This window comes from Trichosurus vulpecula, chromosome 4, assembly GCF_011100635.1.
Source record: "Trichosurus vulpecula isolate mTriVul1 chromosome 4, mTriVul1.pri, whole genome shotgun sequence".
In the NCBI taxonomy this organism is placed as follows: Eukaryota; Metazoa; Chordata; class Mammalia; order Diprotodontia; family Phalangeridae; genus Trichosurus; species Trichosurus vulpecula.
In genome coordinates, this window is record NC_050576.1 from 196738450 (window position 1) to 196756291 (window position 17842).

Genomic DNA, 17842 nt, shown 5'->3' on the forward strand with positions numbered 1-17842 from the left:
TACAAATATGGTCTTGGATACCCAAACCAGGGAAAGACATAGTAGAATGAAGGAAAACGATAGACCAATATCCCTAATGAATAGTGATAGAAAAATATTGAGTAAAATATTAACAAGAAGACATGGTATGTAATAAGAAATCATACATTATGACCAGGTTCGAATTATTTCAGGAATAAGGAGTTGTTTCAATGTTAGAAAAACTGTAAACGTAATAGACTATGTTAATAACAAAAATTAAATAAAAATCATGATTATGTCAATAGATGCCCCAAAAAGGCTTTTTACGAAACAAAACACAATTCTATTAAAAACGTTTTAAATTATAGGAATAATAGCTAGCATGCATACGGTACTGTAAGGTTTGCAAAACACTTTACATGTTATCTCATTTGAAATTTTCTATCTATGATAAGGAGTATCTATCTAAATTCAAGAGCCAGCATCATGTGTAATTAACAAACAATATAGGACTTTATCATAAGAATGGGGTTAAAGCAAGGCTATTCATTATTATTACCACTGTTATTTGATATAGCTGTAGAAATACTAGCTATAGTAATACGATAAGAAAAAGAAATTGTGGGAATAAGCATAAATAAAAAGGAAACAAAATTATCAATTTTTATGGAAGCTCTTTGGGGGTCCATTCACCAAGACACACGTACAAACCCAGAGGAATTATATGAATGAAACTACAAAACACTCTTTACATAAAGAAAGCCTTAAATAATTGGAAAAGAATTCATTCCTCGTGATTGAGCTGTCCTAAAATAATAAAAATCATCGTCATTAATACTTTATCCAATGCCATATTAGTCAAAGTACCAAAGGGTTAAAGTTTTAGAGCAAGGAAAAAATAACTAAATTCTCTTGGAAAAAAAAACACAAAGAAATTCAAGGGAAATAATGTAAAAACAGTAAAGATGGTACATAGCAATAATGGTTCTTAATTTTTACTGCTTGTTAACACTAATTAAAAAATAGAAAAGTTGAAAAGTAAGATAGATTAGGAACACAAGATTCAGAGGCAAATAAACATTGCAGCATAGTGTTCAATGAACCCAAAGTGAATTCCAACTACTAGGATGAGGACTCCGTATTTGACAAAAATTTCTGGGAAAACCAGACAACAGTATGGCAGAATCTAGGTTTAGTCCGTCATTTCTCATCATATAAGGCACAGTAAGATTCAAATGGATATAAAGGTCATATGAACAACTTAGAGGAGCAGGCAAAGAGATTCCTTTTACAGCTATTAATAGCAGAAGACTTCTTGATGAAATAAGGGATAACAGGCAACCACAGGAGGAAAAAATGAATATTTTTATTGTGAAATATTAAAAAGCTTTCGCACAAAATCAATGCAGTTAAAATTAGAAGAGAAATAGCTAAGTAGGAAAAATATTTGCAGCAAATTTCTAGACATAGAGACATTTGATTCAATCTTATTAAGAGCAGAAGCCATTCCTTATTAGATAAATGGTCAAAAGATGGAATATGATATGATATGCTGGAGGTCAAAGGAGCTAGGATTAAAACCAAGAATCACCTACCCAGAAAAACCGAGTATAATGCTCCAAGGCAAAATATGGATTTTTCAATAAAATAGAGAACTTTCAAGCTTTCTCAATGAAAAGACCAGAGCTAAATAGAAAATTTGACTTTCAAATACAAGAATCAAGAGAAGCATGAAAAGGTAAACAAGAAAGAGAATTCATAAGGGACTTACTAAAGTTGAACTGTTATGTTTACATTCCTACATGGAAAGGTGATGTGTGTAATTCATGAGACCTTTCTCAGTATTAGGAGAGTTGAAGGGAATATAGACAGAGTGCACAGGATGAGTTGAATATGAAGGGATGATATCTAAAAAAATGAAATAAATTTAAGGGGTGAGAGGAATATATTGAGAGAAGGAGAAAGGGAGAGATAGAATGGGGTAAATTATCTCACATAAAAGTGGCAAGAAAAAGCAGTTCTGTAGGAAAAGAAGAGAAGGCAGGTGAGGGGGAATGAGTGAATCTCGCTCTCATCAGATTTGACCTGAGGAGGGAATACCATACATACTCAATTGGGTATCATATCCCACGGGAAAGAAGGAGGAAGAAGATAAAAAGGGGGGGGGGATGATAGAAGGGAGGGCAGATGGGGGTGGAGGTAATCAAAAACAAACACTTTCGAAAGGGGACAGGGTCAAAGGAGAAAATTCAATAAAGGGGGATAGGTTAGGAAGGAGCAAAATATAGATAGTCTTTCACAATATGAGTATTGTGGAAGTGTTTTACATAATGATACATGTGTGATCTATGTTGAATTGCTTACCTTCCTAGGGAGGGTAGGTGGGAAGGGAAGAGAGGAGAGAATTTGGAACTCAAAGTTTTAAAAGTAGATGCTTAAAAAAAAAGTTGTTTTTTGAATACAGCTGGGAAACAAGATATATATGGAATGGGGCATAGAAATCTATCCTGCCCTATAAGAAAGTAAGGAGAAAGAGGATTGGGGTGGGAGTGGGGTGAAAGAAGGGAGGGCTGACTGGGGAACAAGGCAATCAATCTTGGAATGAGGGAGAGGGTAGAAATGGGGAGAAAATTTGTAACTCAAAATCTTGTGGAAATCAGTGTTGAAAACTAAAATATTAAATAAAAATGATTTTAAAAAATGGTCAAAAGAGGTGAGAGGCAGGTTTTTTTTAATTAAATTTTATTTTTTTTCAGTCAATGAAAAACTACCTTCCTTCCCTTCTACCTCCTCCATGCCCCCAATTGAGAAAGAAAGAAAAACAAAACCCTTTAACAAGTATGCATAGTCAGATTGGCCATATGCAAAAATTTTTGTTTTGTTTGGCATCTTGACACCTCTCAGTAGGTGGATAGCATGCTTCATTATCAGTTCTTGGAATCATGGTTTGTCATTGCATTAATTAGTTCTTAAGCCTCTTATAATGTCATTGAAAAAATTGTTCTCTTGGTTATGCTCCTTTATTCTGCATCAGTTTATACCTGTCTTCCCTAGTTTCTACAAAACTGCCCCCTTCATCATTTCATATAGCAAAATAATATTCCATTCCATTGATAAGCCATAATTGTGCAACTATTCTTCAATTGGACACCCCCTTAATTTCTAGTTTTTTGCCACTACAAAAAGAACTGCTGTAAATATTTTTGTATATATGGGTTCTTCTCTTTTTTTAAATGCTTTTGGAGTACTGGCCTAGTAGAGATAACTTCCTGGGACAAAGGATTTGAACAGTGTAGAAACTTTATGTATAGTTCTAAATTGTTTTCCGGAACTGTTACACCAATTCACAGCTCCACAAACATTGAATTAGAGTGTCTCTTTTCCCACAGTCTCTTCAACAAATGTCATTTTCTTTTTTGTTGTCTTTGACAATCTGAGAAGGAACCTTAGATTTGATTGAATTTGTATTTCTATAATTAGAGATTTGGAGAATTTTTTCACATGCAAAGTAATCAAAGAATGAGAAAAAGGACCCATATGTACAAAAAATATTCATAGCAGCACTTTTTGTTGTAGATCTAGAAACAAAGTGGATGTCCGTCAGTTGAGGAATGGCTGAATAAGTTGTGGTATATGAATGTAATGGAATACTAGTGTTCCATAAGAAATGATGGGCAGGTGGATTTCAGAAAAACTTGGAAAGTCTTAGATGAACCGATGCTGAGTAAAGCGAGCAGAACCAAGAGAACATTGTACACAGTAACAGCAACATTGTATGATGACCAACTTTGTTAGACTTAGCTCTTCTCAGCAATGCAGTGATCTAAGACAATTCCAAAAGACTCATGATGGAAAATGCTATCCACATTCAGAGAAAGAACTATGAAGTCTGAATGCCGATGGAAGCACACTGTTTTCTCTTTTTTTTGTTTTTTTTTCCTTTCTCATGGTTTTCCCCTTTTGTTCTGATTCTTTTTTCACAATATGATTAATGCGAAAATATATTTAATATGATTCTGCATGATTCATGCCTATATTATATTGCAATATCTTGGGGAGGGAGAGGGAAAAATTTAGAACTCAAAATCTTATAAAAGTGAATGTTGAAAACTGAAACTAAATTAATTAATTTTATAAAAAGAGTTTCATTCAAAACAAACAAGCAACAAATACGTATTAAGTGGTATTATGTATTTTAAAAATATATACTAAGTACTTTTATTAAAAATTTACTTTTCTGCTTAAAAAAAAATTAAGCTCTCTGATCAATGCAGTGAATAACCAGGACTCCAGAAGACCAATAATAAACCATACTTCCTTGCCCCCACCCTCACCCTACCTGTACTGCCCCTCCCCCTCAGGAGAGGAGTGATGCACAGAATGAGGCATATGGTTTAAGCCATGGCCTGTGAATCAATTTATTTTGTTTGACTATACTTATTTTATTATAAGGAGGGCTTTTTTCTGAAGGAGTGGTAGATTTATGGTAGGGAGAGGAGAAGTTGTGATAGCGATGCCAAAAAAAGAACTATAGCATAGTCTGTAGGCTCACTTTCCCAGCTCCCAATTAGCACTAACATATTGGGTCTCCAAAGCACAACTATTTCTCCCTTCAGGTTTCTAGAGATAACTTGAAAGAGCTAAAAAGTTTTCTAGTACTATATTGCTCATGAGCCCCCATCTGATGCCTCTAATGTCAGTTGCCAGTTAATATTGTCCTAATATCATTTAATCAGTTAAAATAAATTAGCCTTTCCAAAGGAGTGTTTACTGAGAAGTTATATCAGGGACTGAAGTACAGCATCCCAGACCAGGAGCATTCTCTCCTCTAGAAAGGTGACTTACATTCAAAGTGATGGATACAAAACATTCCAGTCCTCCCCAAGTTCACTTTACAGGTATGACATAGCAATGAAACAGATGCTGCTTGCTTGCAGGACATGGTTTCTTGACTGCTGGGTTGATATACTGTTGACCTGAGGCGCACATCCCTCGTCAGGGCTGGCTTCTCAGTGTTCATAGATATTGCTGCTAACAGCTCCACCTGCCAAGAAGATCTTCGATGGCTCTTCTGAGCTGGTCTATTCTGTCTTCCAAGTCACCTAAAATCTTGGAAAGAATAAACATAATAGAAACAGAAGAAGCAGAGACTTGATGCAGTCATGGCCAGGTCTTCTCTTCTTGCAGCATTTCTTGCCTTACTTACCAGTAGGGATGAGAAGGCAAGTTCATCTGCCTGAGCTTTTTGTATGTATGCTCAGTTCCTGCTCAGCGATCATATAAATGGCTTTTTGTCACTATATAATTAGCCAACAGGAAACATACAGGCCACCTGAGCATGGGAGGGAAAGAGCCTCTCAATCATGAATTTTTCCGAAGCAGGGTATTACGCATGTTTTAAGGATTAGATCCTCATTGTCCAATTACTGAAGAAAAGAAAGAAAATAACATCAATGAAAGATTATAAAAATAAGTAGAAGATAACAAAGGAAGTTTAGAAAAAGAAAGAGCATATTTTTTTTAAAAAACCAAGCTGTAGGTAATAGAGATTTTCAATTCCACATAAAAATCTCTTTCTGTTCTTTGTATATATATAAATAGTCATTTTGTTGATGTTTGTCAAGTTCATAAAAATAATTTTTTAAAAAAAAGCATTGGGTATAGTGGAAAAAATCACTGGGTTTGGAACCCAGAAGACCTGATCCACAGCATACTAACTGACCACGTACTAACTGTGACTTTGGGCAAATCACTTGAACACTGAGCCTCAGTTTCCTTATCAATAAAATAATGATAATAATTGTATACTACTTATTTATGTGGTTGTGAAGAGTGAACATTGTAAACAAACCATAAAGCACTCCCATTTTTAAAAAAAGGAAATTAATTCTCATGCTTATTAGCTACATCAAGGTAGCAAAATCCAAAAAAAATCTTCCTCAAAAATCAGTATTTCTATGAAGTACAAAAAAGATAGGAAGAAATAAAAGAAATTTTGTTCAAAATAACTATAAAGCATAAAATATATGGGTATTAATCTATTAAGACATTCATAATATTTATATAAATACAATTCTTTAAAGCACTCTTTACAGAAATAAAGTGAGATATATTGAAAAAAGAATCACTGCTCGAGTTTGGGCCACGCCAATATAATTAAAATGATAACAATTAAATATATAGGTTAATATAGGAAACACTTAAATACTAAGGAGATAATCTATATAGATTTACATAGATATCACTTGAATGCTAAGGAGATACTATACCCACTGCCTCTTTTTAAAAAAAATAGTTTTTATGAACTTGACCATTCAGCATTGAATTCCCTGTTCTTTATCTCAAAACTCCTTGAGATTAATTCCTACTCACTTGTCCTTTCCCTCTGTCTCTGACAAAGTGGTAGCCCTTCTCTTTGCCAAAGCTCGTCCATGTGTGCTTAACTCCATCTTTTCCCCATCTTCAACAGATCATAGGGCCAATCATCTCCCCATTTCTTGAATCTTCAACTTCTCTCCATCATGGGATGCCTTCCCTACTGCTCAGACATGTCCAAGTCTCCCACATCCTTAAAAAAAACCCTTCACTAGACGCTACCACCCTCTCAAACAGTTTCCACCCTCTACTAGCCAAACTGCTTTTGACAGTTGTCCATACTTGCTACCTCTACTTTCTTTCCTGTCGTTCACTCTTTTAACTCTGCGTTCACGTTTCTAACTACATCACTCAACAGAAGAGCTCTCTCCAAAGTTACCAGTGATCTCTTAATTGCCAAATCTGGTGGTCTTTTAATCCTTGTCAACCTGTTTCTGCTACATTTGACACTATTAACCACTCTCCCCAAGATATTCTTTTCTTTGGGTTTTCATGACACTCCTGTCTGCTGGTTTCTTTCTATCTAACCCTAGTCTCTCTCCTCCAAGCTTTAGTCCTAAATCACTAATTGACTTTAGGGCATTTCAAATTGCATATCCTGAAGACATCTCAAACTCAATGTGTCTAAAGCAACTTAACTATCTTTCTTCTTAAACTTTCATCTCTCACAGACTTGCCTATTTATGTTGAAGATACCACCATCTGTCTAGTATTTCAGATTCTCATCCTCTTAGAGTTTAGGTCTCAGCATTATCTTGAAGTCCCCACTCTACCTCACTCCACACAATCATTTACCCCCTAATCTTGCCATACCATCGCAGCATTTCACATTCAAACCCTTTTGCCCACTCACACAGCGACTTCTTTAGTTGAGGCCCTCAGCAATTCTCACCTAGATTATTATAACAAGTTCTTAATTAGTCTCCTTACAGCAAACATCTCTCCACTGCAGTTTGTAAAACACACAGTGATAGCAGCATGATTTTCCTTTAGTACAGATCTGACCATGTGACACCCCCCCTCCTTTCAACCAACTCAGCGACTTCCTATTGCCGCTAAAATATAAACTCCTCTGTTTAGCTTTTAAATCCTTCACAACCTGGCCCCAACCTATCTTTCCAGCCGCATCGAATGTCATTTCCCTTCCTGTGTTCTTTGATCCATCTAAACTGGTACATTCCATCTCCCATCTCCTTGCCTTTCACTGGCTGTCCCTCATGCTTGGAATAGGTTCCCTCTTTACCTCTACTTCATAGACTCTCCCTCTTCCTTCAAGATCTAGTTCAGGTACAGTCTTCTACATGAAGACTTTCCTGATTCTCCCAACTGATAGTGCCCTCCCAAACTACATTATATCGAATTAGTTTGTATATATTTGTATTAACTTTATATTTGTACTATGTACATGTATTGTCTCACTTATTAGAATATTAGCTCAAAGTAAATATTGTTTTATTCTTAGTACTTATATCCCTAGTACTTAGCAAAGTGTCTGTCATATAATAGATTCTTATTGGTTGTTTATGTTTTTCTGCTTACTTTGATCTGCATCATTTATTATGTCTTCCCATACTTTTTTATTTCTTTATATTTGTTTCTTATTTTTCAGTCATTACATTCACATACCCAGTTTGTTTATCCATTCTCCAACTGATGGTCTACTTTGTTATTAGTTCTCTGCTAACAAAAGTGCTGATAGGAATATTTTGGGGCCTTTCTTTCTGTCTTTTACCTTCTTGGTAAGGGAAATATTCTTAACTAGACAAGAAATAGAGATATTTAAAGATAAAATCAACATTTTTCATACATAAAATTAAAATTTTTACATAAATAAAATCAATGAATACAGAATTAGAAGAAGAATGGTGGAATGGAAAGAGAAATTTACACTAAATATCATTGATAAAAGTCCAACATTCAAATTATATAGAGAATTGACACAAATAACCCCAAGGGTCATTCACCTATAGATAAGTCAAAGGATACAAGCAAATAGTTTTCAAAAAGAAATTACAAATTTATAAATGCCCACACAAAAATAATTCCAAATCCATATGACTAATAATAAAAGAAATGCAAAAAGCCAAATCTGATGTTTTACCTGTTAACCATGCAACATGGCAAAGATGGGACTAGTCATTGTTAGAAGGGCTGTGGGAAGATAGGCAGATTGATATACTGTTGGTGGAACTGTGAAGTGGTCTGACCTTTCTGGATTTTAATTTGAAATCGTTTAAGACAAGTGAGTAAAACTGTCCATATCCATTGATTCAACAATCCCACTATTGAGCATGTACTCCAAGGAAATCATAGCATTAAATATTAATATCAGCATTCTTTTTGGTGGTGAAGACATGGAAAAAAGTGAGTGCTCATTGATTGAGAAATGACTGAAAAATATATTTTATGTGAATATATTGGAATATATGTATAGTAGTTTGACAACTATAAGAAATTCAAACAAAGTAAAGATTTGTTTAAACTGATAGAATGATATAAGCATAACCAATATGGTAGTAGTCATAGTGATTTCAATATTGTAAATAAAAAGATCACTAAGAGGAAATTAAATTCCAAATAATTGAAAAATCAATGAAAACTTGGAGAAGAAATGATTAAACATATCTTCTCTTTCACCCCAAGAAGAGTAGAGAGGGCTACTAAAATAGAACATGGTATACATAGTCAGCAAGCATTTATTAAGTGTCTACAATGTGCCAAGTACTATTCTAAGCACTGGGGATACAAAGAAAGGGGGATTCTCAAGAAGCTCCCAGTCTAACGGGGAACAACACAAAAAATCAACTATATACAAATAAGGCACATACAGGAAAAATCAGAAATAATCAACAAAAGGAAGGCACTAACATCAAGGGGATTAGGAAAGGCTTCTTGAAGAAGGTAGGATTTTAACTAGAACATGAAAGAAGCCAGGGAAACTAGGAAGCAGAGATGAAAAGGGAGAGCATTCCAGGCAAGGGGCACAGCCGGAGAAAATGCTTGGAGTGAGGAAATGGAGCAGCAAGGAGACCAGTGTCACCACATCGAAGTGTGTAGAATGAAATAAAGTGTAAGAAGAATGGCCATGCTGCTAATATATGACATTGCCTTACAGATGCTGGATCCCCTGAGCAGTGCCGAGAACTCCGTGTCAGGAAGTTGCCAGTCATTGGACAGGTCAGCAGACAGGTATGATCAGCCACACTGCAGTTTTGTTTTGTTTTGTTTTTTATACAAGTAATTTGAGGATGGGTTAGCTAGTGCTTTTTTCCTCCCTCAGCTCTGTTTGCTTTAGCCAAGGTTCTCCCACCAAACTGCAAAAGGAACTACCTGTGTGGAGGAAACTTCACTTTCCTGGAGAAGAAACTTGTCACTAAAAATATCATGTTTTTTCCTAATTAGCCACTGACAACAGTAACCTCTATTACCACCCCTTGACTTTTTGGCTGAGATCCTGGGCAGAGCCTGCTCTCTGGACAACAAAGGACTAAGCTAGATCTAGCTCTGGGTCATACTGATGGTCTTTGCAGTAAAAAGTTACATTTTAATCCAAGGATTTCTGATGAGGGAGAAAATTCTAGCTTTCTAGTCTGTCTATGAATAATTAGATGGGCTCTTGTACTTTGGGTTAGGAAGAGTTGGTGGGGGACGGAGGTGTGGGAGGTGCTTGTATTCAAATAGAGAAATAGTACTACTAACCTACTCATCAGCAAAACATGAGCCTTTTTAAAATTAATTATTCATTTAGAATTCACACTTGTGATCTGATCCTAGAAGTATGTAGGCTTGTTTTCCCACTTTTCTTAGCCCAAACTACTCGCTTCCCTAGGTTCTTCTTTGATGGCTAAATCCTTCAGGTACCATCCCTGTACATTCATTTTCCCTTCACTCACCTGTCTATTCTAAGTCTCCCTTTTCCCTTACCTCTAGGGGAGTTAATTTTCTAGAATCTTATAATAACAGGTTTATTATAGTATTTCAAAAGAATTCAGTTTTTAAATATTAAATATTATCCAGTATTAAAATATTCTTCATGAATTCCAGTGACCAAAAAAAATTATTACTTGGTGGCCAACTTTCTGGTGATGAGCTTCCCTGTATTTTGCTAGGTTAGTTTTGGGTCAGCAATCTATAGCCAGAGAAATTGAGGGAATACGCATAGATAAGGAAAAAACAAAATTAACTGGATTTTGCAGGTGCAGCAGATTTCAGTGTTGTATGATGCTTTACTTAGAAAACCATGATAATTCATCTGAAATTAATTCAAACAATAACTTTAGCAAAGTAGCAAGATATACAATAAAGCCACCCTCCAAAAAAATCAGCTTTTCTGTATATTACCAGGAAAACTCACCATAAATTTTTTTAATCCGACTATAAAATTTAGCAATACACACAAAGGAATTTTATGAATGCAGTCTTTACAGAAATAAAGACTTAAATAATTAGAGAAAAATTCATTGTTTCTGGTTGGGCCGTGCTAACATAATAAAAATTAAAATGTTACCTAAATTACTTTACACATTCAGTACCAAGCTAATTAAACTACCAAAGGTTTATTTTGTCCAACGGGGAGCTATAACAATATTTATCTGAAAGAACAAAAGATCAAGAATATAAAGGGAAATAATGAAAAAAGTATAAAGAAGGCAAGGGCTTAGCAATAGTATAAAACAGTCCTCATCAAAATTATTTGGTATTAGTTGAAAAATAGAGAAGCAATTGTACATAGTATCAGAGTGATTGATAAACCCAAGGAGACCAACTATTGGGGTAAAGGCTCATAATTTGACAGAAACTGCTAAGAAGACTTGGAAAGCAATCTGAGAAAATGATTAGATCAGTATCTTAAAAAATATGCTGTAATAAGCCCCAAATATCATGTAGCTATAGAAGATCATGTCGTTTTGAAAAACAGAAAGATATCTTTTACAGCTGTAGATTGAGGAAATACATTTGACCAAATGATAGAGAGGACCACAGGAAAGAAAATTACTTTTATTATAAAAATTGGAGAGTTTTGCATGTACGAAAGGAAAGTTAGAATTATAAAAGAAACTGTTAACTGAGGGAAAAAAATCTTAATAGCAGATTTATCTGGAAGAAGCACAATATCTAAGATATAGAGACAATTAGAAGAAATATATAAGAATAAGCCATTAAAAACAAAAATATCCCAAAATATAATTATCTCAGTAGGTGCAGAAAAAGCTTTTGATTAAATTCAGCACTCATTTATGCTTTTTAAAAAATACCTACAAATCATAGACACAGAGGGATCCTTTTCTAATATAATAAAAAGTATCTTTCTAAAACCCAAAGAAAGTAGCGTGTACAATAGGGAACACTAGAAGATTTCCCAGAAATTACAGGAAAAGTGCTCCCTCTCCCAATTGTATAGTTTTACAAATGCTAGCAGTAACAGTAGGACAAGAAGAGGAAATTAAAGGCATAAAGTTAGGGGAAGAGGAGACAAAACTATCCTATTTACTGTTGACACAGTGGTTTACTTAGAAAATCCTAGACAAGCAGCAAAGAAACGAATTGAGACAATAGCTTCAGCAAAGGTGGAGGCTATAAAATAAACTGACCAAAATCAACAGCATTTCTATGTAACAACAGAATCCAAGAGGCAGTAAGAGAAATGTAAATCCCATTCAGATAGCTACAAAATGTGTGAACTCTTTGGGAGTCAGCCTACCAAAGCGAAGCCAGTACTTATATAGATTTAATTATAAAATACTCGTTAAAGAAATAATAAACAGTTGAAATAGCTGAAATAATATTCATCTGTCATGGCTGGGCTGTACCAATGTAATAAAAATTACAGTACTTCCAGAGTTAGTTTATAGTTTTAATGCTATATCAAACTACCAAATGGGTACTTTACTGAGCAAGATAAAATCATAGTCATTGCTCAACGTTCACATGTTTAACTTTAGCAACTTTAAGCATTCATGTGATTTTATTAGTAGCCTCATTTTCACCTTTGTGTTGGCAACCATGCAGATTCGCAGGTATGCATAGTAGAGAAAAAAAAATGAGAGGCATGATATGTGCCCAGTTTGTGGAGTGGCTGGTATCCTACTAGGTGCTTCACTAGGTGCTTTATGGGGAATAAAGAGCTCCCCATGCCTTTATTGCATGTTTTAATTTTTTTATCTTCAGAACTCAAGTTTTGTGTTGCAATTATGCCTCCAAAGCATAGTTCAAGTCCTTTGGACTTTAAGCCCAATTATGCAGAGTCAGTGATGAGACAGTGAGAAAATAAAGGTGTTAGATAAACTTCCTGTCAGAATGTCTATAACCACTGTCAGCTGTAACTTTGCTGTTAACTAATTGAGGATTTGTTATATATAGTACAACACCCTCACACTGCTGTCTGACAATAGTGGAAGGTAAGATTTGGGTTAAAAAATGTTTTGGTTTTAAGAATTTTATTTGCTGGTACTGTAGATTTCATATGTTAGAAAAAGTGATTATTGTCTAAAATCAGTGTTTTTTTAATTGAGATATTAGCACAAAAGGTCGCAGAATTTTTTTAAAAGGTCACAGAGATAGAGAATTACTAGTGAGAAAAAAATGTTTTGCATGTTACTAGTTTTATGTTGTGTGCTGCATTTTATGGTTACTGTGTTAGGAAAAGTACGTATTATCAGAATTAATGTTTTGTTATAAAATTATGTGCAGAAAAATGTATTTTTAGCAATCTCTAGAGAGAGATTACAGGTTTTGGTGGTTGTGGGACTCTAACCCCACATTTCCTGTAGGTTTGGTATGTCAACATTTGCATTTTTTACTTTTTTGTTGTTTTCTGGGAACATTACCCCCATGAAACTTGAGGATTGACTGTAATTCATTTGGATAAACAAAAGATCTAGAATGTCAAGGGAAATGATGAAGACAGGGCTGAAGCACTTCCACAACTCAAACTATATTATAAAACAGACGTCATCAAAACCATTTAGTATTGGTTTAAAAATAGTAAAGTAGATCAATGGAGAATCAGAAATAGTGGAATTCAATAGCCTACTGTTTGATAAACCAGGAAATATAACTCTATTTGATGGGAAAACTGGAAATCAGTCTGGCAGAAATTAAGCTTAGATAAGCATCTTATACTAATAGATTCCACAATATATTCAAAATAGATACATGATCTGAACACTAAGGATCATGTCATTAAAAAATTAAAAGAGAAGCAAATCATATACCTTTCTCATGTGTAAGTAGGAGATTGGTTCTTAATGAAAGGAGAAAGCTAATTGCAAAAAATAAAAGATTTTTTATTATATTAAAAAACTCCTGCATAATCAAAATATCTGACAAGGGAAGCAGTCAGCTGGAGAAAAAAAAATCTTTGCATCATATTTCTCAGATAAGCACTTGGTATCTAAATTATATAGGCAACTAAGAGAAAAATGTAAGACCAAAAGCATTTTCCCAACAGATAAATGATTAAAAGATATTAACAAAAAAAAAAAACAGTTCTCAAAAGAAGAATTGCATTTTCTTATATACCATATGAAAGAAAGCTTCAAATCATTAATAATAAGAGAAATGTACATCAAAACTACCTCCAAGGTTTCACCTTGTACCCAGCAAATTGACAAAGGTGACAAAAGAAGGGTATAGTCAACATTGGAGGAATTGTGGAAAGACAGGCCCCATCAATGCAGTGTTGGTGAAGTTGTCAGTTAGTACAACCATTTTGGAAAACAAGTTGGGATTATGCAAATAAATTCACTAAAATATTCATATATTTTTGGCCTAGGGATTCCACTTCTAGATATATACCCCAAGTAGGTCACTGACAAAAAGAAAGCTCTATATACACCAAAATATTTTTAGCAGCATTTTTTTGTGGTAGCAAAGAACTGGAAACTAAGTAGATAGATGTCCGTTGATTGGGAAATGTCAAAACAAATTCTAGTATGTTAATATTATTATTCATAATATTATTAATATATGGAATATTATTGTGTTGTAAAAAATAACTAATTCGATTATAGAAAAGCATGGAAAGACTTAGATGAAGTGCAAAGTGAAGTAGAAACCAAGATATATACATATATGTATGCAATGAGAACAGTAGTATAAATGGAAAGAATGGCAACCATGAAACAATCAAAAATAAATGTTGCAAAACTGTAAGGAATAAGATTAGCCCCCCAAAAAGGGATATGAGAAAACATTTCCTCCAACTCCTTTGCAAAGTTGGGGGAAGGGGAGCAAGCTTGATGGTTGTGAAACTTAGTGTTTTTCAAAAGTCAGATTTTCAATGTTTTGATTATTTTACAGAATTTTTTTCTCTTTTTAAATTTTTTATTATAAAGATTGCCGGGGCGGGGGGGGCAGGACATAGTGAGATAGCTAAGTGATATACAAACAAAAAATATCAATAAAAAATATCTTTTTTTAAAAGAGTCATTTCCCAGTAGATGAATGGTCAACAGATATGAATAGTTTTCAAAACAAGAAATCCAAGCTATCAACAACCATATGAAAAAAATGTTCCAAATCTCTTTTTCTCTCTTGGAAGTACTTTACTTTTGTCTTTAGAATTTAATTCATGGCAGCTTTACATCCCACCTGGGCTGACTTCCCCTTCAAAACTTTAGGCAGTGGGATCTTACCTATTCTTTCCCTGAACTCTTTGAAATCTGTTCCTCTGAAGTACAGAGTACAAGCCAGCCAGACTGTGCTCTAGTTTCCTCTCCTCCAAAACAAATCTAAAATGAAGTGGTCATTTCCTCTCCAAGGGCCCATCATTTCTACCCCAGGGACCACTTCTTCCTTCTTGGTAAGAATCAGGTTTGGAATAGAATTTTCCTTCTTTGGTATCTCAGCTTTTTGAAGAATTAAACCATTATTAAGGCAAGTAAAAAAAAATTATCACTTCTGCTTTTGTCAGAGAATGAGTTCCAAAAATGTTTGAATGATTGAAGTCCCCTATCATTGCTATATCATACCTCCCTATTCTAGGCTTGTGATCTGTTTCCCAAACTCCTCATCCATTTCACCTTTCTGACTAGGTATCTTCTAATATACTCCACTGAGAATATTGCTAATGTTTCTGGCTCTCTTGACCTTCACCCAAATGCTTTCTATCATTTCTTTCCTCTTTAGCTCTTATTCCCTGGATTTCTTGACATGAAGAAATCCAGGTAAACATTAAAATCTGAAGAAGCCCATGATCTTGTTTATATAGAATATACCTCTTCCCCCACACTCCAACACACCCTTTAACTTATCTTTTTCCTCTTGAGTAAAGTAGATCTTTGCACAGCCACATTGCAGTCACGAGTTTTATCCCACCAAGTTTCAGCGATACTTATAAAGTGAAATTTCCTTCCTTATATTAAGACCTCTAGTTTACCTTGTGTGAATTTTTTAATGTATTGATATATTTTGTTTAAACACAACAGAGACCTTTGAACAAACATATCTAGTAACTCCTCCTAAAGCATATTTCCCCAAAACAGCCAAGAAAAACTTCCCAAGAGTGCGATCATGTACTTATGAGTACATACAGCCCTGTATCCTATCAGTTGGAGCAAAAAGAAAGGATGTCCTTTTTACTCTGATGGCCCAGTGCCAAGAGTTGGCCTAAATTTTGTCACTTCTCACAGTTGACTTCATTTCCATTATAGCCGTCATATTTGTCATCATCTTGTTACACACACTGTATGCGTTTGTGCGTAGACATTTGAGGCTGTGATTTTTTTTGCCATCTTTTTCCTTAGATCTGGTCTCCTGTGACTTTCTTTCTAGGTACTTCTATCACTACTCTCATTCTTACCTTTCCCTTTATTCAAGGCAAGGTGTTTGTCTACAACACCTAGATTTTCCCTTTATTGTCTAAATAAGCAGAAGCTTAGAAGAGAGGTCCCACAGAAGTATTGTCTGAGAATCCCTGGGATTGTCTCCTCTGTTGAAGGTTGGAGTGCTGGGCTGTACAGTTCTCATCCAGGATAGTGTTTTGGACTGGGGTAGTTTCTTATAAATTATTGTTGGATGTAGGCATCAGACTTAGGGAAAGAAAGGTTTGGATATAGGAGAATACCAAGCCTTTACTGCCTCAGAGTGCTGAAAAATAGTCAGAGGATCATCTTAATGTCAGGGCCAAGGCAGAAAAGGCTTTACTGCCAAGTGGTCATCCTCTGCTTTTTTGGCCTCCTTAAGAAATTTTCTGAAAGTTGTATTTGTGCATTTTTAAAAATTTGTTTACTTGTTTCACTAGCCCATCCTTTCGGAAATCTCGAATGTCTAGAGCCCAGAGTTTCCCAGATAACAGACAAGAATATTCAGGTAAGTTGCTTCAGATCACAGGTGGCCACTCTTGTCAGAGATGTGGTGCCCATTGGAAAGAAATAGTAGCAGCTTTGCCCCGTGCATCTCTGAGCTAGGTGATCCAGACCAATTCAATCTAACAAGCATTTATTAAATAATCTGCTGTGAGCCAGACAAAAATGAAACTGTCCTTACCTCAAGGAGCTTACTACATTCTGCTGGAAGAAATAATACGTACACAGATATATAAGTAAATACAAAATAAATGGGAATAACAACTGGGAAAATGAGGGAAGAAGGCCCCATGTAGGAGATGGCACTTGAGCTAAGCCACAAAGGGAATTTGGGACTCTGAGAAGCAGAGAGTGAAGACAGAGTATTTTGGGCATAGAAGGCTGGAAACAGAAGATAGAATGTCATGTGGGGAATAGCAAATGGCCAGTTTGGCTAAATCACGATGGGGGAATAAGATGAAATCAGTTTCAAGAGAGAGGTTAGAGCCAGCTTGTGAAAATGTGGCTGTTGGCCACCTGTCCTTTAGCCGGTGCCCATTCCAGTATTATCTCTTTCAGATCGTGACACTCAGCTCTATGACAAAGGGGTAAAGGGTGGAACGTACCCCCGTCGTTATCATGTCTCTGTTCATCACAAGGACTACAATGATGGTGAGCACCATCCTTCCGTCTGTGGGTTATCATGTGCTGCTTCCTGCACGAGTACCTAGGAAGAGAGAGAGAAGCCCATGATTCAGTTTCTTGTAGAGTTATCATCTGCCACTGTGGTTTTGCCTAAATAGAGTAAACTGAGCTATCCCATGTGTTCACTTTTCCCTAAAGAGGTATGTTTCAGACTCCATAAACGGGGAACAGGGAGGAAAAAAGCTTCCCTATCCTGTTTTTTTTTTTTTAGAGAAAGTAGAGACCACCTCCAAGGTACCTGCTCTGAAGCTCCATGTTGACCTTATCCATCCCCATAAGTGTTCCAGGATCTCCAACTCTTTAATGTCTACCCTAGTCCTTTAGAGAGTGTGGCTGCTACTGAGGGGCCTGGAGAAGTGTGCACTGTGCAGCCAAGGGCTGCTTTGGGGTTGCTGCCTGGAGCTCCTCTTCCCCAGGTCAGGCTATGGCTCTCATCTCCCCTAAATAATCTCATGCTTCATTTTTTTTCTGCTTTTAGTTTATATATTTCCAATAAATTAGGCAGCAGCTACGCT

General features: G+C 35.5%; 1 protein-coding gene across 1 annotated transcript in view; it reads left to right on the forward strand.

Annotated features, from left to right (window-relative positions):
- Nucleotides 1–17842, forward strand: part of MAP3K3 (mitogen-activated protein kinase kinase kinase 3) — a 101575-nt gene that overhangs the window by 69912 nt on the left and 13821 nt on the right. The window contains exons 9-11 of the mRNA XM_036756874.1: nucleotides 9452–9525; nucleotides 16580–16647; nucleotides 17202–17294. Of these exons, the coding sequence (XP_036612769.1) occupies nucleotides 9452–9525; nucleotides 16580–16647; nucleotides 17202–17294 (235 nt within the window). The remainder of the gene's footprint in view (nucleotides 1–9451; nucleotides 9526–16579; nucleotides 16648–17201; nucleotides 17295–17842) is intronic.